Source organism: Lemur catta, chromosome 4, assembly GCF_020740605.2.
Source record: "Lemur catta isolate mLemCat1 chromosome 4, mLemCat1.pri, whole genome shotgun sequence".
NCBI lineage: Eukaryota > Metazoa > Chordata > Mammalia > Primates > Lemuridae > Lemur > Lemur catta.
This window is the reverse complement of record NC_059131.1, coordinates 73,218,666-73,242,677: the sequence shown is the minus strand read 5'-3', so window position 1 is coordinate 73,242,677 and position 24,012 is coordinate 73,218,666. Positions and strand designations below refer to the sequence as shown.

The 24,012-nt window shown below is 35.0% G+C and overlaps 1 protein-coding gene across 5 annotated transcripts in view; it reads left to right on the top strand.

The window, feature by feature from the left end:
- Window positions 1-24,012, top strand: part of REV1 (REV1 DNA directed polymerase) — an 87,244-nt gene that overhangs the window by 24,590 nt on the left and 38,642 nt on the right. For 4 of the 5 annotated variants that reach the window (XM_045550226.1, XM_045550224.1, XM_045550225.1 and 1 more), the window contains exons 2-4: window positions 5,257-5,320; window positions 6,686-6,812; window positions 18,375-18,543. In XM_045550226.1, the coding sequence (XP_045406182.1) occupies window positions 5,267-5,320; window positions 6,686-6,812; window positions 18,375-18,543 (350 nt within the window). In that variant the 5' untranslated portion in view covers window positions 5,257-5,266. The remainder of the gene's footprint in view (window positions 1-5,256; window positions 5,321-6,685; window positions 6,813-18,374; window positions 18,544-24,012) is intronic. The other variant, XM_045550228.1, reaches the window with a different exon arrangement.

Below are 24,012 nucleotides of genomic sequence, written 5' to 3'. Positions count from 1 at the left end.
CACTACATACCACAGTTTCCAAGAATAGGGTTTTATGTTAGCTACTTCCCTATTTCACACTACTAAAGGAAGCACTGTAGTCTTTTAAGTAACCATCTAAATGACTTATAATTAATTCCACTTGTTGTGTGGTTCTTGTTAGTATCAAAAGTATCATTTGGGCTGGGCGAGGTGGCTCACGCCTGTAATCCTAGCTCTCTGGGAGGCCGAGGCGGGTGGATTGTTTGAGCTCAGGAGTTCGAGACCAGCCTGAGCAAGAGCGAGACCCCACTTTTACTAAAAATAGAAGGAAATTAGCTGGACAACTAAAAATATATAGAAAAAATTAGCTGGGCATGGTGGCGCATGCCTGTAGTCCCATCTACTCAGGAGGCTGAGGCAGTAGGATCGCTTGAGCCCAGGAGTTTGAGGTTGCTGTGAGCTAGGCTGACACCACGGCACTCTAGCCTGGGCAACAGAGTAAGACTCTGTCTTAAAAAAAAAAAAAAAAAAAAGTATCATTTGCCAACCTTGTCTGTGTGCCACTTTTTGGGGAAGAGGTATCTACTATACTACTATCTAATAAATAGCACAGAATTTGATTGTGAATCTTTGGAAAAATGTTTTAAAAATAAGAGAAATAAAAAGTAGATAAGATTAAATACACAAGGTACTGTTTCAGATATTGATATATTTGGGCATACTAGGGATGTATTACTATTGCTGCCATGCTTTGTAGCTTGCATAAACACTTATTCTCTTTACTCAACAAGTATTTATTGACTGCCTGTCATATATAAGACTAATGGCAATTTTATATAAAACATTAAATTTCAAAACATAATATTAATATTTTGAGTATGAGAAGATGCATGTGGGTCTAACTAAAACATGGGAAGTATAGACAGTATATATCAACAGAAGTGTTGGTAGTCCTGTGTATATTGTATGCTTCCTGTCACCCGAGTCTCCCTTTTATTTTATTACACTTTCTCAGCTTCATAGAGCTGCATCATGTAGTTTGCTTTATGCTCCCATGCCTCCCCTCCAACCTCTACCCCATCCTGCTCAAAATTTTTCCCCTAAGTTTATTTGTAGGGCCAGTACTTCCTTGACTGGTGCTCATTTCTTTTTAGATTGTAAAATTTTAGAATGCAGGCAAAAATGCCTATTTCATTTGTCTCAGTAGTACTTAGTGTACTGTGGTCTTTTACACACAATAGTATTCCATTAGCTTTGATCTATAGGTAGTTTAAGAAGTGTGGTGTCCCCTATACCTAAGTTCTGAAATTATTTCTTAGGTTCCATGGTTATCTATGCTATGAAATGTGACCTCTATAGCTATATACTAAACTGTTTGGCATCTACCATGTAACAAAAGATATACAATTGATATCATACAACAGTGATAGGGCTAATAAATTGCCACTTCTAGTATTCAGCAAAGACCAGACACACAGTGCCCATAGCCACTATCATAGGCTATCTTGGTCCGTATATAGACTATTTAAATGAATTTGGTGAGACAAGTTGCCTTAAATCTTACTTGGAATAAGTAAAGGGGGTCTCAAATTTAGAGAATCAAAGTTGTTACATAATCAGATTTCTGAAATGGAAGTACATTGCTAAAGTATATAGATGTAGTAGTTTTAATATTTTACATTTAGCTTCTGAAAATAGTTCTTTAGTGTGTCTTTAATACAGCACCAAAGAGAGCTCTACCCAGCTACCCAAACCTCACATTTCTAAAATTGAAGTATGTATTGAAGTACTAGTTGAGTACATGTGCTATTAATAGTTGGTACATTGAAGTGCTAGTCAACTAACCCAACCTCAAATTGCAATCGAGACCCAAAGAGATGGAGATTTCCTGGAGATCAGTGAAGCCAGTTAGAAAGCCAGTTAATAGCAAAATCTGCACTAGAACTTTGATTCACTTGTGCTGTATATTATGCTACAAACAATAACAGATTGTCATTATTGTAGTTTTATTCAGTATTTAACATTTATTTATCCAGATTCTTGCCTTGCAGCATTTTTAACTTTCCATCTAAGAGAATTTTCCTTCAGTCTGAGGAATGTCCTTTAGGGTTTCCTTTAATGAAAGTTTGCTGGTGGCATTAACTTCTATTTTTATTTGCCTGGAAATGCCTTTATTTCATCTTTTTTGACTGAAATTTTCATTGGGTGTAGAATTTTTAGTAATTTTTTCTTTGTCTTTTGGCTTCTGTTTTGGTTGAAAAGATAAGCTAATTGCTGCACCTTTGAGTATTTTGAATGGAATCTTTGGTTTTCTATAGTTTTGCTATTGTATGTCTCAGTATTGAGTTTTTTCTGTTTTCCTTCTTGGGGCTCATTGGGCTTCTTGAATTTGTGGCTTGATATCTTTGCTCAAATACAGAGTTTTAACAATGATTTCTTCAACTATGTCTATTTTTCTCTTTTTTTCCAAATTTATTTGATAGACCTTCTCAAGTATCCTGTCTCTTTCTGTCCCTTCCACATTCTCTATCCTTTCATGCCACTGTGTGTTATCTGGATGTTTTCTTCCAGCTTATTATTTTCAGATATTCTTTATTCTTATCTATCTGTTCAGTTCTTAATTTCTATTGCTCTACCTTTCAATCCTAGAGTTACCATTTAGTTTATTATATTTTCCAGTTCTCTACAGATACTCTGAAACTTGCTTACTTGAACATGGTAAGTATAGTTATTAGAAAGGCTGTGTTAAATTCAGCATCTGCAGTTTCTGTAGGTCTGTTTCTTTTTTGTTCGGTTGGTTCTCATGTACTCTGATTTCTTTGTGTGGCTGGTTATTTTTATTTGTGTCCAGACATTATATTTGTAGAATTGTTTGTAGAAATATGTGAGGTTTAGGGTGTTGTCATCATACTCCTTATAGGATTTACCATTTGCTAGGGGCTCTAGCAGTTCCGGAATCACCTTAATTAATCTATTTTCGGAGATTGAAGTAATGTAAGGCACAATTCGGTTTCTGCACAGTTTGGTCTGTCTACTTTTAGTTTATTCTTACTTGTAGGATTCTGCTCCCAAGTGAGGGGATTTATATCCTGGGACGACCCTAGGATCCCAATTTTTGTTCTGCTAGCATTGTGTATTTGTTGAAAACATTGCTTAGTCTCTCAGCCACTCTTCTAGAATTGTCAGATGTCCTCAGAGGGAGAAGCAATCCAGTTTGGGGAGGAGAGGCGAGGTGGCAGGTCTCCTCTGTAGGTTTTCACTCTCTTCTGAATGGGAATTTTTCACTATTTTCTAGGTCTTCTATGCATTGAGGAAATTTTTTAAAAAACAATGTTTTGTCTGGCTTTCCTTTTCCACATCATGAGGATTGGCCCAAATTACCTAGTTCACTGTTATTAAGGGATTTTCTCAAAAGTAGAAAATTGTAATGTGTAAAATGGAATATTGTTCTATTTCCTTTCCCCCTTTTTTGGTCATATTATTTGATTTCTGGATCAATAGGAGTTTGCTGTTCATGGGTCAAATGAGTGGAAATGATGAGGTTACAGTTTGCAGTCCTTTCCTTTCAAAGCTTTAAACATTTGTCTGGGATAGTTCTGTTACTTTGGAATGAGGGGAAAGAAACTTTAATACCTGTTTTTTTGTTTTTATATTTATCACAACTTTGTTTCATACTTGTCCACCCTCATTTAACCATTGTTAAGGATTTTTCATTTTGGCCTTTTGCAGTAAGTATATAACAGATGTTAAATACATGGGGCTCTTAAATAGGCTAATGAATTAAACTTTTACAATATATTTTACGTTTACCTTTATTTAGCAGTTTAATAATTTCATTTAATTTTTGTGAGTTTGTGTCCTTACTGTATAATGGCCCAAACTCCTTACTTGTAAGAGCAGGTGTATGGATGTGAGGTCAAGAGCTATGTGTTAATGCATTTCCTAGACTCCTTTAAAATGAGATGTGAAGTCTTCAGGGACTGGTCAAAGTGAGCTTCTTGAAAAGAAAAGAAATATTTAACAGAAACTATGGCAATTCTGGGACTTGATAATGAACCTATTGGATATCCATGCCTCTACCTTTATCAAACTTAAAAACAAAACCTCTCTGCAGGTTTAATCAGTTTGCCTCCTGTTCTCAGAGCACTTTGCATATGTCCCTAAAACATGTATATTATCTGTCTCTCTACTGGAACTTAACTCTTTGAGAATATTTCTGCATGTCTTTTAGGCGTCTTTTAAGTGTAGACAGTACAAAAGAGTACAAATTTATAATAATGATAAATGTCAGCAAAGAGAAACGAAATGCCACAGTATACTAACAACAGAAATATTAGAAAGAAAATATCTGTTAATGTGTGTGGATAAAGCATCATGCTTTAAGTTATTAAGTGAAAGATTCTCATTAAAGCCGATTTGACTTGGATAATGCATAAGGCTTCATATGGTAACCATTTGATATAAACCTATGTAGTTACTAGAAGAAAAATATCTAAATAGTGATTATCTTAATGTTGTTAAGGATAATTCAGTCATATCCCAAGATGTTGCCTTTTGTGTTAGAAGACTTTGATTTTACAAGGAGTTTCATTTAATGCCTACTTTGGTTTGTGAATTATTTTATATCTTGCTAGTGACTAAGCCTGCTGACACTTGCTATGAACCATCATTTGATCATTCTTGGTGGTTTTGTAGTATAATTGGTTAAGTGTTGCCTTTAGGAGAATGACAGATTTACTTGTGTATTATCAGTGATAATCTTTCTGTATCGTGTCCCCTATGTTGTGTTGTTTTAATTGACCTTTTTTATGGCTTTTTACAAACTAGGTGAATCTCACTATGACTGTGCTCTTAAGTGTCCAATATGTAATAGCAAAGACAGAGTTTAAGAGCCACTCTATGAGGCAATTCATGAAGGGAAATGTTTTGTTAGATTCTGTTACACTAATTAATGGTAACAAGTTTATTAAGCGTGGCCATGTTAGTTGAATTTGGTGATGTTTTATGTGTGTGTTAGGGTTGGTACTCAGAAATGCCTGCAAATTTTTCCTATTGAAATCTAAGATAATTTAAATATACTTACCTGTAGGAGGGTGTTTTAGGAACAAATTTCACTTGTAAAGTTGGAAAATGATACACTTTGGAAAAAGTTTACTCAGTATTATACTTTTGACTTTCATTAATTGAACATTAGAATTTATTTAGATTTAGTTTTTCTTGATAGTGAAATAAAATATCAACTAGGAGTACATTATGTTATATAAAATTGACATATTTCTTTTCCCCCCAATACAGAAGCTCCACCATGAGGCGAGGTGGATGGAGAAAGCGAGCTGAAAATGATGGCTGGGAAAAATGGGTGTGTTTTAAAAGAATAAAAATAATTATATTGAACTGTTTAGGTATTTTTCATTTTTTTTAAGTTTATAATGTGACTTAAGGTATTTTTAAATTATAAATCACTTTAAACATCAACTCTTTTGAGTTTTCACAGTGTATTGAAAGTCTTACAGTGTTTATAAACTTTAACCCCCTAAACTTTACTCTGAGGAATTTTATCCTGAGGAAATAAATATTGTTAGTGTATAAAAATTTATTGTGTGATGTTTTCATTACATCATTGCTAATAATACTGAAAAACAAGAAAATATAAATATCCAGTTATGGGGATTGGCCATTCTATATATAGGGGAACACTGTGCAGTCATTAACTTTATATTTCTTAACCTGGGAAGATAGTCTTGACTAAAACTGTGTGTTTTAAAGGAATATTATGTATGATCATGTTTTTGTAAAACCTCTATCCTCTGAGGCATAGAAATAAGCCTTGAAAATAATGCCCAAAAATGTTAATGAATGGGATTATACCAATTTTAATTTTCTCCTTTTACTCCCTATATTTTCTGGGAAAAAAATTTTATAATGAGTTTGTAATATTTTAATAATCAGTGAAAACAAGTTATTTCTGTTTTGGAAAAAGGGTATGTACCACCTTTAGCCACCTACAGCTTTAATTTAAAGACCTAATAATTCAGATCACTGAAGCTTAGTTATTTCAAGGTTCAGGACAAGTATGGCTACATTTGTAGATCTGTCAAGGTGTTTAGCAAAAATAATAATTTTTTGTGTTCTTTGTGAGGTTGATAGTTATCTAATGAAAGTTAGTGCTACTATTAAATTAGATTGATTAGGTCCAGAATTTAGCCACTGAGTTGTTCCTTATATTCTTATCCACATGTGTGGAAGACTGCATTGATTTGTCCAATTACTTCATTTTACTTGAAATGATTCATTTTAAGCTCCCTATACAGAAGATAGTGGAAGCCAGTCTAAAATATGCTCTTAGACTTCTTGTAAAACTTTTAATTGGTTTAAACTTTGGTGTAACTTGCTCAATTATGTACATAAGAATAGTATTTTGTGATATTAAGTTTATTATTATTGACTTAATTTTTTACTTCTTTAAAAGTAACTTTTATTATTGTAAGAATGTAGTAAAATTATTAAAAATTGAGTTGAAAGAGGGCAAAGTCTTCCTTGACCTGCCTGTTTTATTTCCTTGCCTTGTGGTTCATGTTTAAGAAGTAATCATTATATCTTGGTTGCTAATACAAATAAGGTCTCTTTATTTAGTTTGTTTTTTAAATATGAGTTTCTTTTTAAAAAGGGGGAGAGGGGAGAAACTGTAACTTTTATGATTGGTTTACCTTTTCTTTAATTCTAGGGTGGGTATATGGCTGCCAAGGTCCAGAAATTGGAGGAACAGTTTCGATCAGATGCGGCTATGCAGAAGGATGTGACTTCATCTACAATTTTTAGTGGAGTTGCCATCTATGTTAATGGATATACAGGTTGAGTACTTTTACTTTTTAGGTACCCTGTTTTAGCCTGTACTTTTATTAGGATTAAGAATATTTGTTTTAAAATTCTGTTTTTACTTATTTATCTTATATATAAAAATGATTTAAAAATGATAAAAGAATAAAATCCTCTGTTTAGATAATCCTTCTTCACATTTCCATGCCTTTTTTACCTGCCATTTGTTTATTTTAATATTGTCAAAGTACATAGTTTAAAAAATAAATGAGGCTTAAAATGAAAAAACAGTGCTGTTGCTTAAATAGCTTATTGGGAGCTCATTACACATGGGTGGAGCTTGTGAACTGTGAACTTCACTGTAGGGGGATCTGGTAGGGCCATTTCAGTGGTAAGTCTCCAACTGTAATTATCCATAGAGCCTTTTGGGCAGGGTGGGGTGTGCGTTAGATTTTCCAGGAAGGAATCTTTTGGTCTCTTGCCTGGAAAAGGGAATAAACCTACCTGCCAGCATTTTGGTTACCAAGGGGGAAGGAAAGGACCAGAATTTTCATAGTTTAGAAAGTGGAATTTCACTTAATCTCCCTATTCTTTTTTCCATCTCCTTCCTTCTCCCCCACCAGCTATGCCTGTTGTCATTGAGTCCTGTATATGGAAGGGGTAGGGTAGTCTTCTTTGTAATTGGAGGAAGAAATCTGGGAATTGTAATTTGCCTCTTACATGGTTCCAACCATGAACTTTCTATTATAAGACTTATCTACACACCCACTTTTGGAGGTGCCCAGTGCCTCTGTTTCATGACTTTCTCTTGCTTTTACTGTAACAAGCAGTCTCTTTTTGGGCTTCCATATAGTCAGCTTAGATTTTATCTTTCTCTGAACTACAAAATCAATTAGTACTTGTCTACTACTAATCAGATTTTATTCCTACAGTTTTCTCTTTATTCTCTTAGGGATTTGTCTCCTTATAATCATTTTAGTGTTTTTTTTTTTTAGTGAATGACTGTAAATATTTGTGCCAGTCAGTCTGTTATAGTTTCCCCTCTCCACTTCTCGACTGGCTGATACCTGCTCATCCTCGAGGTCTCTGTATGTGTCTGATTATCGTCTTACTTGTTTAGGTGACTTCTCACGCTCCTCTGTAGCTATTACTCCTTGAATGAATCTCCATCTTAGCATTCATTAGATTTCACTGTAGTTTCCTGTTCACTAGACTAGAAGCAGGAGTTACATTTTCATCACTGCTATATCCGGAATGCCTCTCTATAGGGTGTCCCAAAAGGAAAAATTTTGTAGTGAATATTTTGTACATAATGGAACATTTAGCTACAATTTCCCATTTTCCCTATGTATAGTGACTTTTGGGATACCCTGTACAGTGACTGGAAATAACCATCCAGGAAATATTTGTCGAATTAAAGTTAAGTATTATTAATAATTAACCGATACATTTATCTGATTTAGTACAAATAGAGCATGTTGGTTGTAATTAAGAATTTTATTAGGCATCACTGACAATGAATTTAGTCTAAGAATGTTCTCAAAATGAATGCTGTTGCAGCTTTGGGAAGTTCACATGCAGCAAGCTTGTAACTTCTCTGCTTAGGTATCCTGGCATATTCAAACTCCATAACTTAAAAGAGGTGCATGTAAAAGATTAAAAGTGTTAATAAAAACAAACATTGCTTGTTACATTAGCCAGTTATGGAAGTCCCCAATTAATGAGGGCACCCTTATTCCTGTAAGAGGAAGAAATAGAGATTCCTTGTGTGAGGGACATAAAAAATTGAATATTACAGTAGTCACTTTCTTGGTTGAGAATCTGGAATTCTGATACTATATTTGTTGCTAATTTTTGTGTGAGTGTAAGACATTTTCTATTTGGACCCATTATTATCCCTATCCTTTTCGTTAGGAAAGGCATGACAATAGTAATTTTTGCTCTTGTTATTGTTAGGGTTTTGTTATAATTCTACAAATAAAGTTCCATTAAGCTGAATTTCACAGTCACATGCAAATTGTGATCATATAAAATAATTGTATTTTTAGAAAAATTTTCAGTTTTAGTGAATACTTTGCAACTTTATGGATAAAACAAAATTAACTTCTGTGTAATGAATTAGCAAGTAAAAAATAATGCTTAAGATGCAGTAAGTAGAGGATACTGTTTTGTTGATTCTTAACCGTGCTTTCCACAGACTTTAATATTACAGGTTTTCTTGATTACTTTAAAGCTCCCAGTTCTGCCTTCTGAGCCTCTCTTTCATAGCCCCTGTCCCTGTTAACTGAATTAGCATTGAACTTGAGCCTAGAGATAGGATTCCCCCATCTCCTCATACACTGCCTCTGTCAACCCATTTTCTCTATTCTCTTTTTTCACTAAAAAAGGTATCTTTTCCTTGTTAAGGTTTACTTTGCCTTCCATCTTTTTTTTTTTTTTTTTTTTTTTTTTTTTTTTTTTTTGAGACAGAGTCTCGCTGTGTTGCCCGGGCTAGAGTGCCGTGGCATCAGCCTAGCTCACAGCAACCTCAAACTCCTGGGCTTAAGCGATCCTACTGCCTTAGCCTCCCCAGTAGCTGGGACTACAGGCATGCGCCACCATGCCCGGCTAATTTTTTCTGTATATATATTTTAGTTGGCCAGATAATTTCTTTCTATTTTTAGTAGAGACAGGGTCTCGCTCTTGCTGAGGCTGGTCTCGAACTCCTGACCTCGAGCAATTCACCCGCCTCGGCCTCCCAGAGTGCTAGGATTACAGGTGTGAGCCACCGTGCCTGGCCCATCCTTTTTTTTTTAAGTAAACTATTTTGTTGGAGCTAATTGTAGATTCACATGCAATTTTAAGAAATAATATAGAGGCTAGGTGCAGTGGCTCACCCCTATAATCTCAGCACTTTGAGAGGATCACTTGAGGCCAGGAGTTTGAGACCAGGCTGGGCAACATAGCAAGACCCTGTCTGTACAAAAAGAAAAAAAAATTAGCCAGGTGTGGTGGTACTTGCCTATAGTCCTTAGCTATCAGGAGGCTGAGGCGGGAGGATGGCTTGATCTCAGAATTTCCAGGTTTCAGTGAGCTATGATCACACCATTGCATGCTAGCCTGGGTGACAGAGTGAGACTTTGTCTCTTAAACAAAATAATAATGGAGAGATGCCATGAACCCTTTACCCAGCTTCCCCCAGTGATAACATCTTATAGACTAGATAGAGTTCAGTATCACAACCAGGAAATTGACATTGATACAATCAAAATACAGAATATTTCCATACCACAAAGATCTTTCATGTTACTCTTCGCTGCTCTTAGCCTCTCCCTAGACCCTGGCAACCACTAATCTGGGCTACATTCTATAATTTTGTCATTTCAGGAATGTTACGTAACTAGTACATACAGTATGTAACATTTTGGGATTGGCTTTTTTCACTCAGCATAAATTCTCTGGATATTGCTGAGTTGTATTTCATAGTGTGGATGTATAGTTAGTTAACCATCCACCCTTTAAAGGGACATTTGGGTTATTTCCTGTTTTGGACTATGAACATTTGTGTTTGAGTTTTTGTGTGAACCTAAGAGTACAATTGTTAGGTCATATCGTAGTTGCATCTTTAGTTCTTGTAAGAAACTGCCAAATTGTTTCCCAAAGTGGCTGTGCTATTTTATATTCTTATTAGCAATATATGAGTGATCCACTTTCTTTGCATCCTAGCCAGCATTTATTTTTTATTTTATCCATTTTAATAGATGTGTTGTGGTATTTTGTTGTGGGTGTAATTTGCATTTGTCTGTTGGCTAGTAATATTGAGCATTCTTTCATGTGTTTATTTACCATCTCTCTGTCATCTTCAGTGAAATATCTCTTCATGTTTTTTGCCCATTTTCTAATTGGATTGTTTGGGATTTTTTACTGTTTTTGAAAATTGTTTATATATTCTAGATACTACTCTTGTCATATATGTGGTTTGCAAATATTTTCTCCAGTCTATAGCTTATCTTTCATCCTTTTGACATGGTATTTTGCTGAGCAAAAGATTTTAATTTTGATGAGATTGTATTTATCAGTCTTCCCTTTTATGGATTGTATTTTCAAGTCTAAAAACTCCTTGCTTAGTGTCAGATCCCAAAGACTTTCTCCTATTTTTTCCCAAAAATTTTGTGGTTTTATCTTTTACATTTAAGTTCACGTTCCATTTTCAGGGTTTAAAGTTTGTTTTGGGTTTTTTTTGCCTATGGTTTCCAGCTGCTATAGTACCATTTGTTGAAAAAGCTATCCTTCCTCCTTTGGGTTATTTTTGCACTTTTGTCAAAAATCAGTTGGACACATTTGGGTGAGTCTGTTTCTGGTTTCTCTTTTTTCTACCATTGTATCCATTCCTTCACCAATACCATGCTGTCTCAGTTATTGTACCCATGTGCTAAGCATTAATATTAGGTAGACTGATTCCTCTCACTTGATTCTTCTTTGTCGGGATTAATTTAGCTGTTCTAGGGCCTATGCCTTTCCATAAAAATTTTAAAATAAGTCATTTCTTTGTCTACAAAATACCTTGCCTGGGGTTTTGGTAAGAATTACATTAAACCTGGAGATGAATTTGGGAAAAATTGGCATCTTTACTGTATTGAGTTTTCTAATCTATAGACCTTTCCCATTTTATTCTACTTTAGGTGATTGAACAAATAGGTTTTGGACACTGCTTGTGTGTTGGGAACTATACTTGAAAAGAGATGGCAGTTGATGGAGAATGTGGATTTTGTGACAAAAAAATAATCTCTGGGAATTAGACATGAATGGGAAAATGAGTGGCAATGCAGAAGAGAGGAAGCAATTGCCTTTGGGAGTTGGAGTAAATACTTCATAAAGGAATAGACATTTTTAGCTGGGTTTTATATAAATGGTTACATTCTAAATGAAAATGGGTAAAGGCATTCTTGCCCTAATCCTGACCTACATTTTCTTTTCACCCTCACATTCTCTAATTTTGGTCAACAGGCTTATTCTGATATTCTAGATTTGTCTTTGTGTAATACTTTCATAGTTCTTGTTTCTCTTTGTTCTTTTGCCTCTGATGAAAAGCTCCTTCCCTCACTACTTCTGTGAACTGGAATTATATTCATTCATTAAGACCCATATACAATTAGATTTTACCTCTTTCTGTGTCTAAGGCAGTATTTAAATTTCATAGCATTATTGGTAGAAACATTTATTTTGATACCTGACTTTTGTCTCATGTTGTCAGGTCTTTAGATACTGAGTTCTTTGGAGTCAGGAAGTTTATTTTTTTAGTAACCCCTTGCCAAGCATGGATCAGAGATAATACCTCAGGGCCTTATGTTTACTGTTTCTTCTGCTGCTTTAGGTCTTCGTCGTTCAGATCTCTGCTCATGTTACCTGCTTGAAGAGACCTTCCCTGACTGCCATTATCTAAAATTGGTGTCCAGTCACTCTCTAACCCCTTATCCAGCTTTCTCTCTTTTCATTGCATTTATTTGCACCTGAACAGGCATTATTTATATGATACATTATTGTCTGTCTCCCCAAGGGAATACAAGTGCTACCATGGGTGCAGACTCCAGTCTTGGTCATGCGGTATCCCTGGTCCCTAGAACCTTACCTGGCATATTGTAGATTCTCAATAAATAGTAGTTGAGTGAATGAATAAATATCACAGTTTTGTATTGTACATTGGAATGTTAAAATATTTTGACTCACATGTTAATTCAACTCAGTTTTCTTAAATCTAGTTGTTAATAAGAAATGGGCTGCAGAATAGGCCTACTGACTTGTAATTTCTGGGAGATAAGCCTTGGGTGAGTTTATTTTTATGAAAGTTTGCCAGGTGAGTCAGTGCTTCAAACCTAGTGGGTGGTAATCTCACCCTTCTGTGGGGTGGGATTGGGACAACCAACATTCCATCATGTTCTTCAGCTCTGCAGAATGAAGCAGTGCGCATAATCAGTGTTTTCTTAATAAAGATCTAGCTGGGAGAGCTTTTGTATAACATTTTAAAATTTTGTTTATAGAATTTGCTTTAACCAGATGAGCAAAACTCTCTTTATAAGGTGAGTCTGTAGACATGGAAGTTGTCTTCATATAGCTGTTGTGGTGTTATGTAGTGGCATTTGCTGTGGTGAAATTTCACTAGTAGTGCTTTAGGCCTAAATGTGGCCCTGAATTGTAGTCCTTCTTATGGTTATATGCCTTTTACTTTTACTGTGCTTTTAATTGTTACTTACTGTGGTTGGTTTTAGTTAATTCTGGAATTTAGTTGCACTTAGAATGTTCTCAAAGAAATGTTATGTAAAATGAAACTAACAGTAGGAATATTGTGGAATATAATTTAAACTGATTTAGAAGACACAGTATCCTAGAGTACCTTTGTTTTCATTAGGAATACTCATTATTTTGCATAAGGAGTGCTGCTAAACAGTTTGGAATTTTTAGAATGCTAGAAGTCCTTTCATTGCTGTGTTGATGGTTCCTCAAACACAATACTTTATTCTTGGTGTTTCTTTTGTTTTTTTTTTGTTTGTTTTTGTTTTTTAGCACAAAATGAGGTTTATTCAGGAGACAGGGGATGATAGAGCAAGAACAAGATATAGGTGTATAGAGCAAGAGCAAGATACATTCATCACAGACGACGAATGGACCCCTTGTCATAACAAAAATGCCTCTTTTTTGCTTTTTGAGAAAAAGTTTGTCACCCAAGCTGGAGTGCAGTGGTGTGATCGTATCTCACTGTAACCCCCAACTCCTGGGTTCAAGCAGTCCTCCTGCCTCAGCCTCCCCAGTAGCTGGGACTATAGGCATGTGCCACCACACCCGGCAAATTTTTTTCTTATTTTTTATATAGACATGGTCTCACTATGTTGCCCAGGCTAGTCTCAAACTCTTGGCCTCAAGTGATCCTCCCACTTTGGCCTCCCAGAGTGCTGGGATTACAGGCATGAGCCACTGCTCCTGGCCCCAATACACTGTTCTTTTTTTTTGAGACAAGGTCTCACTCTGTTGCCCAGGCTGGAGTGTAGTGTTGTGATCATGGCTCACCGCAACCTCAAACCCCTGGGCTCAAGTGATCCTCCTGCCTCAGCCTCCCAAGTAGCTGGGACTACAGGCACAATTCACCATGCCTGGCTAATTTTTCTATTTTTTGTAGAGATAGGGTCTCACAGTTGCTCAGGTTGGTCTCCAACTCCTGGCCTCAAGCGGTCCTCCTACCTGGGCCTCCCAAAGTGCTAGGATTACAGGTGTGAGCCACTGTGCTCAACCCTAATATTTTATTCTTATTAATGCCATTTATACTAACCAATATTTTGCTGCAGAAAATTTTATTTTCCCCCTAATAATGTGCCTTAAGCAGGTGGGAGTAGCTAAGACAACGATGGAAAAGAACAATGAGGAGAAAAGAATTTGCTCTCGCATCTCAGAACAGTGACATTGATTGTAAAGATTTGGAGGATAGAATTTCCTGAATCCAGTTTTGTTTTGTTTTTATTTTTCATTTTCTTTTCTTACTCCTAGCCAGTATGTCAAGGACATTCTTGAAGGAAAATGTACTGAAGGGTGGGCAACAAGAGAATGATCTGTATGAGTGATTATGGATTGAAAAAATTTAATGGCTTATGAGTTGAGAGCAGCCTCAGCTCTGGAGTTCATTCTTCCTTCCTGCTTTGGGATAAGAGATGGTAAAAATAATACTAATACTGGTAATCGCCGACACATAATTCTTACTGTATACAAGGCACTTTTCTCAGTAATTTATAATTTTTAGCTCTTTTAATTCCCACAAAAGCCCTCTGAAGCTTTATTATTACCCCCAGTTTACATGTGAGAAAAATGGGGTTCTGGGAAGTTAAGCAACTTGCCTTAGGTCCACACAACTAGAAAGTGGTAAAGCTAGGATTTGAACTCATTCAGTATTGGTTTTTGGAGTCTGTGCTTTTAATAATGCATTATATGGCCTCTCTAATTTGTGAGTGAGTGAATTATTCTTTGACACTTGAAGTATTGATACCACTTGCACTCCGCTTTTGCTAGAGTGGAGGACTCGAGGCAGGAGTCTGTAGTTCAGCATATACTTAACTAGGCACCCTGCTTTGTGCCAGGGATTTGAAAGTACACAAGACAGACAAGTTTCCCACCCTCAAGAAGCATGTCTTTCAGGGAGAAATCTAACGATAAACAGGTAAACAAATAGACAAGGCAATTTCAGATTATTGGTGCTATGAAGAAAATTAGCTGGTATAGTGCATTGCAGGGATGGGGTCTGCTATAGGCAATGTGTGACACAATGCTTAATGTCATGTAGATTTCATGGTGTTAGATATTATCTCCCAAATGTTTTTTCTAATTAACCCACCTCTGCTTAATTAAAGGAGAGTGTTAAACATAAAAATGAATTTATTGGCTGGTCATGTTGGCTCACACCTATAATCCTGGCACTTTGGGAGGCTGAGGTGGGAGGGTGGCTTGAGGCCAGGAGTTCCACACCAGGTTGAGTAACATAGCAAGACCTCTTCTCTATAGAAAATAAAAACATATAAGCCAGATGTGGTGGCATGCACCTGTAGTCTCAGCTACTGGGAAGGCTGAGGCAAGAGGATTGCTTGAGTCCAGGAATTTGAGGTTGTAGTGAACTATGAGGACGCCATTGTACCCTAGCCCAGGCAACAGAGCAAGACCCTGTCTCAAGAAAAAAAAAAAAAAATTATTATGTAAATTTGCAGTTACCAGTTATGTTCTTTTGAATTATAATAAGGAAATATGTTCTACTGCTGAAGAAATAGAACCAGAGAGAAATATTAATACTATTTTAAAGCCTAAAGAATCAAAATAAGGGCTTCTACCAGCTACCATGCATACCAGACTTTAGCATGCCATGCCAGGCTGTTTCATGGCGTAGTCCCTGGCTGCTGTGCATAGTGCACTGCTGACAGTTCTGTTTTTGTTTGAAAGTCAGGGCCACCATGTGCCAGTGTATGCATATTGTCTTCTTTTTTGTGTAGAGTCTAGATCAGGAGCCTCAAGTCATACGCATTATTTGTAAGGAGTTCTAATGTGATCATATTGAGTGCTTTCTACGTGCCAGACTTAGTCCATTGTTTATAGCTTTATTTATTTATGAAGAAAGATGAGAAAGCCTAAAGGAGTTAAGTAACTTGTCCAAAGTCATACAACTAAAGAATGTTAAAGTCAAGATTAAACCCAGGTCAGTCTGACACCACAGTTTATGTGATCTTACCTTTTAACTAGATTGGTTTTCATGGTTCACTTCACATTGAGGAATATCCAAGAGCTTTCAAAATTGAACTTCAAAGAGCTCTCTTAACTTCATCCAGTAGAAGAGCAACGAATTCTCCAGGTTTTCCAGTTCCAAATTTCTAGAGTAATTATATTTTGAAGATCAACTAGTAGAAGGGAGAGTGCATTATGAGTATGTATGTGCAAAGTTAATGTGTTCCTGACATATCTTTCAGTTAAGTAGAGGACAGTCAGCAATTTTCGATTTAAATCATTTAATAGAATTGGAATTAGTTTAAGAAATTGATAGATTAACTTGCAAATTAATTTTTTAGATTTCTGTGCTTTTTATTGGATTCGGTGTCCATATTAATGCATTATAATCTAGCCTTTGATTTGGTACTTTTCACTGCTGTTTTATAAGGTCAGGGAATTACTTTAGTATTTGAGAAACAAAGGAAATTATAGATTTCTTTTTGGCTAGCTATTTAATATACGCTATTTTACATTAAATCATTCTGATGCTATAGTTTAATTTTTGTGATCGTTAACCCCTGAAAATCTTCTATTGTGAATTTTGAATTCATTTTATTTAAAAGTATGTTTTCAATTCTCTATTACACTGCCCAGTTTGGTAGCCACTAGTCACATGTATTAAGCAGTTGAAATGTGGCTAAATTGAGATGTGCAGTAAATGTAAAATACACACTAGATTCTGGAGACTTAATATGAAAGAAAGGGTTGAAAAAGCTCAATATTTTTATATCAATTACATGTTGAAATAATATTTTGGATCTGTTGGGTTAAAATATTAAAATATTGTTTTGTTTTGTTTTGTTTTGTTTTTTGAGATAGGGTCTTGCTCTGTTGCCTGGACTTGAGTACAGGGGCATCATCATAGCTCACTGCAATCTCAAACTCTTGGCCTCAAGTGATCCTCCCACCTCAGCCTCCCGAGTAATTGAGACTATAGGTGCACCACTACGTCCAGCTAATTTTTCTATTTTTTGTAGACACAGGGTTCCTACCATGTTGCTCAGGCTGGTGTTGAACTCCTGGCCTCAAGCAGTCCTCCCAAAGTGCTAGGATTACAGGCGTGAGCCACTGTGCCTAGCCTAAAATATTAAAATTAATTTTACCTTTTTACTGTTTTTAATGAGGCTACTAGAAAATTATATATGTGGCTTGCATTTGTGGTTCACATTATATTTCTACTGAACAATGCCAGTATGTGTAATCAGTAATGTCAAATTCTGTTCTGTAAGACTTAGACAAACCTGGCATATCTAAAAGTGCTATTAGGTTTTTTCCCTTTTTCTTAAGACTAAAATTTGTCTAATTAGACAGTTGTCATAATAAAAATGTTTATTTTAATACTTGGACCTATATTGGTAAAGCTTAAGGAAAATCTTTTAATAACAAAGTGGCTACATGATCTCCTGTGGAAACTTACCTCCTGGGTACAGCTGTTGCTAGGGGAGGTGTGATTTAGTGCATTCATTAGGATCATAGGTGAAAGAAACAGAAAAGTGATTGAAAATAATTAGTTTAATGTGATATTAGTAATGTAGGTCATAACATAACTTTAGTGAATCAGACATTTCTTTTTATGAGAAAGCATAAATCACATTGTTTCTTTAAGATATTTTCTTTCTTAATATGTTTCCGATAATTAAGATGTTTAAGATGTTTTCTGTATTTTATTAAGAATAAAACAATTTGAAAATTGAAAAATGGGATTTCTTGGTCTGGAATATTTTTTTGTATTGGTAAGCTTTATTTTTTGGCTTTGATTCAGTTTGATATCAGGGAATGTGTTAAGATTGACCATTTAACTTTTTAAATATTTTCTTAAATAAAAATTAAAATTATTAAGCTTTAGGAAAGTCCATTAGTAAGCCATACAGTAAGTACTTACAGTGTGAATAATTTATTTATCTGACTATTCTTGTATTACTCTGGAGGAGTTGAAATGATCCATTAAATGGCTTTATAGGTGTTAATTTTTTAAAAACATAAGTTACCAGTATCAAGGTCATATATAAAATATCATCCAAAATTTAAAAATATTTGCTCTGTTATTAGTATTTGGGGCATTCTTTGAGGTCCCTATTTGCTCTGGTAGGCATTTCTTACAGTAGATGTTTTTCTGTTAGTTGCCTGTCTCTGGCAGCCAGGGGAAGAGGATGTGCTAAGGCAACATAGCTTTATCACCTTGTGACTTACTTCCCAGCTTTGTTTACTGGCCAAGGAGAAAGTGAACCAGTGAGGTTCTCTAAATTGGCCTATTTAAGGGATTATTCACTAGGGTTCTACTTCCTTATGCATAAAACTTTTAATATATTTTAATATTAATTTTACAGATCCTTCTGCTGAGGAATTGAGAAAGCTAATGATGTTGCATGGAGGTCAATACCATGTGTATTATTCCAGATCCAAAACAACACACATTATTGCCACAAATCTTCCTAATGCCAAAATTAAAGAATTAAAGGGGGAAAAAGTAATTAGACCAGAATGGATTGTGGAAAGGTAAGTTAAAATTTTTTTATTAAATTTAATTAAATTAATAATTTAGAAAAGTTTTTTTCCCTAGGCCTGTTGATCTCTAAAGGTCTTTAATTCAAAATACTCTTTATACCAAGGGCTCACATTTTAGTTTGAAATCTCCCAAGCTCCTTTAACACACATCCCAAGGCTCCAGCTCAAGTCCCACCTCTCTGGGAGGCATTGTCCAGCATACCTGACTCACAGGGCTCCCTTGCTCTCTGGCCCACTATAGCATTGTCTCACACTATAAAACCTGTTTTTAAAGGCCCAGGAGTGAGTTAAAGGAACCGGGAAATTCCCTAGGACTCCCAACTAGAGTGTGTGGAGGTAAGAGCCAGGGGATTGATAGGGGAGAATCTGTAAATAATTGTTTATTTTATTTAGTTATTAATTTATCTAAGAGACAGGGTCTCTTTCACCAAGGCTGTGTTACTGAAAGAGCGCTTGTCCTCGAGGCCACGTCAGAAGAATGAGAACAAGTGTTTGAGAAGGAAAGAGAAGTTTATTACTTTGCTGTCAAAGAAGGAAAAACGGTAGATCCTGTCTCAAAATCCAAATTTCCTCCTTAATTGGAATGCTTTTTATTTCTATTTAAATGCATATCTAACATATTGCCTCTTAATTGACAGAGTGAAAAATATTAATTGTCTTAACACTACTATACTCTTTAACCTCACATTGATAATTCATTAGCCTAGGATTTAGTGTCCTATTAAAAGTATTATATTAGTGTTCTTGCAATTTAAGCTGCCAGGAATTAGGGGAGATGACTCAGGTAAGCAGGAAGCAGTTATGGGAAGGGATTTATCAAGCATGTTATTCATTCAACAAATATTTATGTACCTATTATGGGCTAGGCAGTGTTCTGTACTTGGGAAATAACAATGAAAGAAAATAAAAATCACTTCACTCCCTCTTATGAGCTTACATTCTGTTGGGAGAGACAGATAATAAACAATAAGCTTAATATATAAGTAAATTATATCATGTTTACTACGTAGTATCTGGGGTTTTGTTTTGTTTTGTTTTTTTGCTTAGCATATTAATACATCAGGATAATGTGGGCCTGGAGTGCTAGGAGTGGGGACAAGGAGGGAGAACAATTTGCAATGTTACTATTAACTATTTCTCAGTGATTAATTATGGTTTCTCTGCTGTTGGTTTGGAAATAAGTTGTAAATTAGTGGTGGCCATTCATATTAATTTCTTGAGTTTAAATATGTCATCTGGAACCTTGATGATGCCAAAAGTTCAGTGATTCATATTTTGATATAGCATACAGTATATAATGCATATGAGTGATGGCTGGTTTTATAAAAGATAAAAGTGAAAATATTAAAATTAGAATTTTATGTATGGATAGATTATAATCCATATATGAATGATCAGATTGTATAATGAGGTGCTAATGAAATAAACTTGGAAATTATCTTTTTAAATCAATTGCCAAACCTTTTTCCTAATTCCAGTTTTTACTAATTCTGATACCTTCCATTAACTTATTCCACAGATTGAATATTGCTTTTATTATAACTGCTTTTATAATATTTTGTTATAGTTAGCCACATAAATTCAGTGAGAAGCAACATAGTAGTGGAAAAGTCCATGCCTGGGCTCTGAAGACATACTCGGGTTCACATCCAAACTCAGCAATTCATTATCCGTATAACCTGATGTAATTTTAGAAACATTATGCAGTCACTCAGAACCTCATTTCCTCATTTGTAAAAGAAGGCTAGTATCTACCCACTGTGGTTACATGAGAAATAGAAATCATTTGTGCAAACTACCTAGCACAATGCCTGGCATGTTATAAAGGCATAATATGTAAGAAGTTACTGTTATTTTATTTTTATTCTATGAATATTATCAAGTATTAGAAAATTCCAAAAGTTCAAATGTATACTACCTCCAGAAAGTCAAATGTATTTTATAGATAAGGATTTTTTTAAACCTTGCACTAGCTATCCATTAGATAGGATTGATTAAAATGGCTTTTAGTTATGTGTCTCCTCATTAAAAACTTGTAAAGTTTTCAGTATAAGCATTTAGCATCACTCCAGAGTTGAGCTGTGTTGTCATAGACAATCCTGTCACTGTGCTAGGGCTAGAATTTTTATCTTAGCAATAGTTTGGCTTTGGAGGGAATGAGGGGGATCCATGGACAGTAGAGGAATAGAGGGAAAGGGCTTTTGCTGGGGCAACTTGATTCACTTAGAAAATGGTGTTTTTCATTACAGCTGTTTTCTTTCCACCTGCTCTTCCTTCTTGCCAAATGCAGCTAGGGAGATAATACAACAGAAAAAGCAACTGAGATAGTTATAAATCTTAAAATTCACTTTAATTGATTTTATTTTAATCTAGAGTCAGGCTTAATCATCAGTTTTTAAATAACTAAAAGTGATTTTGTTCATCATGATTATATGGTCTACTGGTCTTATTTTGTATATGAGAAGGCACAGCCAGTAAGGTTCTCACTGATTTACCCTTAGAACAGAGCAGGATTTAGAATTGAGGTATTCTGATTCCTGTTTGTATCTGGTTTTTGCCATTTAATTAAACTTGTTACAGATGAGTTGGCCCATTGTTGGCATATATCGTAATATATAGAATAAATGCCAGTGTCTGTTATGTCATTATAGTATGGACTTCTTTTGGTTAAATCATGGCATTGTTTTCATTAATCTTATCCCAATCTGGTTGGTCTCTTCTCAGCAGTGTTTTCGTGAGATTTTATTATACTTTAAAATTTAAACATTATATTAGCTATTTAATGGATGATACATGGTATTCTCTTCTATTATTAGCGTGTTTTTCACTGTTTTCACTTGAGCAGTTTAAGAACGAACTACCACTTCCAAGTGTGTGAGGTGTTGCTTTCATTATAATTCCCTGATGTCTGTGTGTGTGTCATTAAACCTGAGTTAATGTAGGCATGATTATAGGGACCTGACTTCTAAGAGGCAGGGGAGTCCTTTAATGAGAAGCCTGTGTACATTAGTTTAAGGTATGAGATTATTTTACTAAAACCTTTATTTTGTAAATTTCACACTTGTACATAGTAGCGGTTTTTTAGTTTCAGTCATAATCCTTTTCTTGAGACAATTTCACATTGAACTTTGAAATAGAGTAGATAATGAGACGCTGCTGTGACATATCCCACTGGCCCATCAAGCCTGAAGAGTGTCATGGAGAACAGTTTAAAAACATTGACCTACGGTACTACAGGTTGGTCTTGTTTTTGTTGTTCTTGATTTTGTGTTGAGTCTTGTAGTGTGGGAACCTGCCTCCTATGATTAGATTCTCATATAGATCTGTTGTGAGTTGGGAGAGAATGGTTACTTATTGTTCCAGTTCATGCCGACTCACTAGCATCTGCTAGTACGACTTCCCAATCAGAATTTAAAACTCCCAATCCATTTACATTAGCAAATTTGTCATATACTCATATATGGCTAAAATTCTAGTTTCTAACTACGTTCCTTGTAAAATATTAGAGTGCTTGTTCAACTCATTTAAATAAAAGTTGATTGCAGTTTTCTCTCTCAAGAACTTTTTTTATTTTGCTTGTGTTTTTTTGTTTCCTGCCTGCCTCAATTTACTTTCCATAGAATATTTATATAACTCTAGTTTCTAGTATACTGAGATTTGTCTTTTTTAAAAAAAATTGATATGTCATTTACATTTTTATCTCACAGCTATACAAAATTTTTCTGAAATTATTTTTACTTGGCTAACTCTAGCCAACACACACATTTTAGACCAATTCCCAACGACTTATAGGTAATATTTTATTAGAAAATATATTCTTAGTCTTCAGGAGCTAAAGAATGAATAGTTTAGCTCTCAGTATCTACAGTGAAAAAACATAATCTGCACCCTATAGGAGGAAGGGGAAGAAGTCATACACGTATTTTCATTCTTGTTATTTATTTTTTTGAGCTCGTGGTGTCTTGTGTTGGTGAGTGGTTGGAAAGTTTAGGTAACTGGGGGCAGGACAAAGGGAATTTCAATCTTGAACACCTAGGATGATTTTTATTTGCTATGCAATAATAGGTAAAAAACAGCTCAGTCTTTTTCTTGGTGCATAGTGGATCCTTTCTTGCCTTGAATCCACTTTTGAACAAGGAAGAAGATGGGTACCTGAATGGATGTGCAAGTAGGTATATGGGTGTTAGATACTGTTTTTCTAATGGAGCATAGCTAGGACATTGACTTGGAAGTATAAAAATATTTGATGTGCAGAATTATTTCATATAAAGAAAATGCTATCATTACAAGCTCTGGTAAAAACTTTTGAATAGAATCTAAACTTTTCTTTGTATCAGTTCCTTTTGGTTTTGAAATTTGGATTTTGATATTTTGTTCTTTTTTTTTTTTTTTGTAAGAATAGTAGAAAATGTAGATACAGTTCCTTTGTGCTTTAGATAAGCCAGGAAGTTAGTAATGTTAGAAATTTATCCCTGAGAGATTTCCAAAAAGAAGATCTTTAAAAAATATAGTTTAGATAATGTTTCTGTCCATGTATCTGTAGCTAGATAAATGAATAAGCAGGGATAATCAGGAGTATACAACTGATAGTGATTTCGGCCTCAGATTATAAGGATTTTTTTGTTTAACATTACTGTAATACATTGAGCTTTAATTCCTTTTACTGAGTATCTCTGAGGATATCTGATTTGAGACCTGCAGTATTTAAACTGGCTCATTTTGTAACACTCTCCATCTCCTCTTATTCTTATATGAGCCCTAAGAATTCTGCTGGGCCACATGGCTCTTGTTAGAAGTTGCACAAGGTCTTACAACCTTGTGTATGATCAGTGTTGACCATAGAGAGCACCTGTAGAGTCTGCATCACCCCAGCATGCTGTCTTATGGGTGAAGTGAGCATGATAATAGAGAATTTTTCCTGTTGCTTACACTTTGGTTTTACCTGAGATGTGCAGCTTGCACACTGGGTGTAGTTTCACTCTCTCCTTATACCTTAGTTATAACTATCAATGATGAATGAAAAGCTAAGGTTAAGATTTTACTTTAGGTATTAAGTACCTGTATTTCTTTAGAGAGTGAGGGGAACCAGGTGAGTTAATACGATAAGAAGACAAAGATCCATAGCTAGGCAATTGAGACCAGCTGTTGAAGGAAAAAGAGTTTGATAAAGAACAAAATAAATCAAGGGTCTAATTTTAGAATTTTGATTCTAGCATTTAAATGTAACCTGTAATTTTTATAAAATGTTAAACTGATAATAAGTCCATTTGGGTAAATGAAAATTGAAATGTGACTAATATAGTATGTTCTTTACTATCATAATTTAGTAGTTTTAGTATTTGGGTATAGTTTAAAGTACTTTAGGTAGGCTTATTAAATACCTATTGATATAATTACATAAAGGGCATACTATGTACCATTATATAGTTCATTTTTAGAATATCAGTATATTTTTCTGTG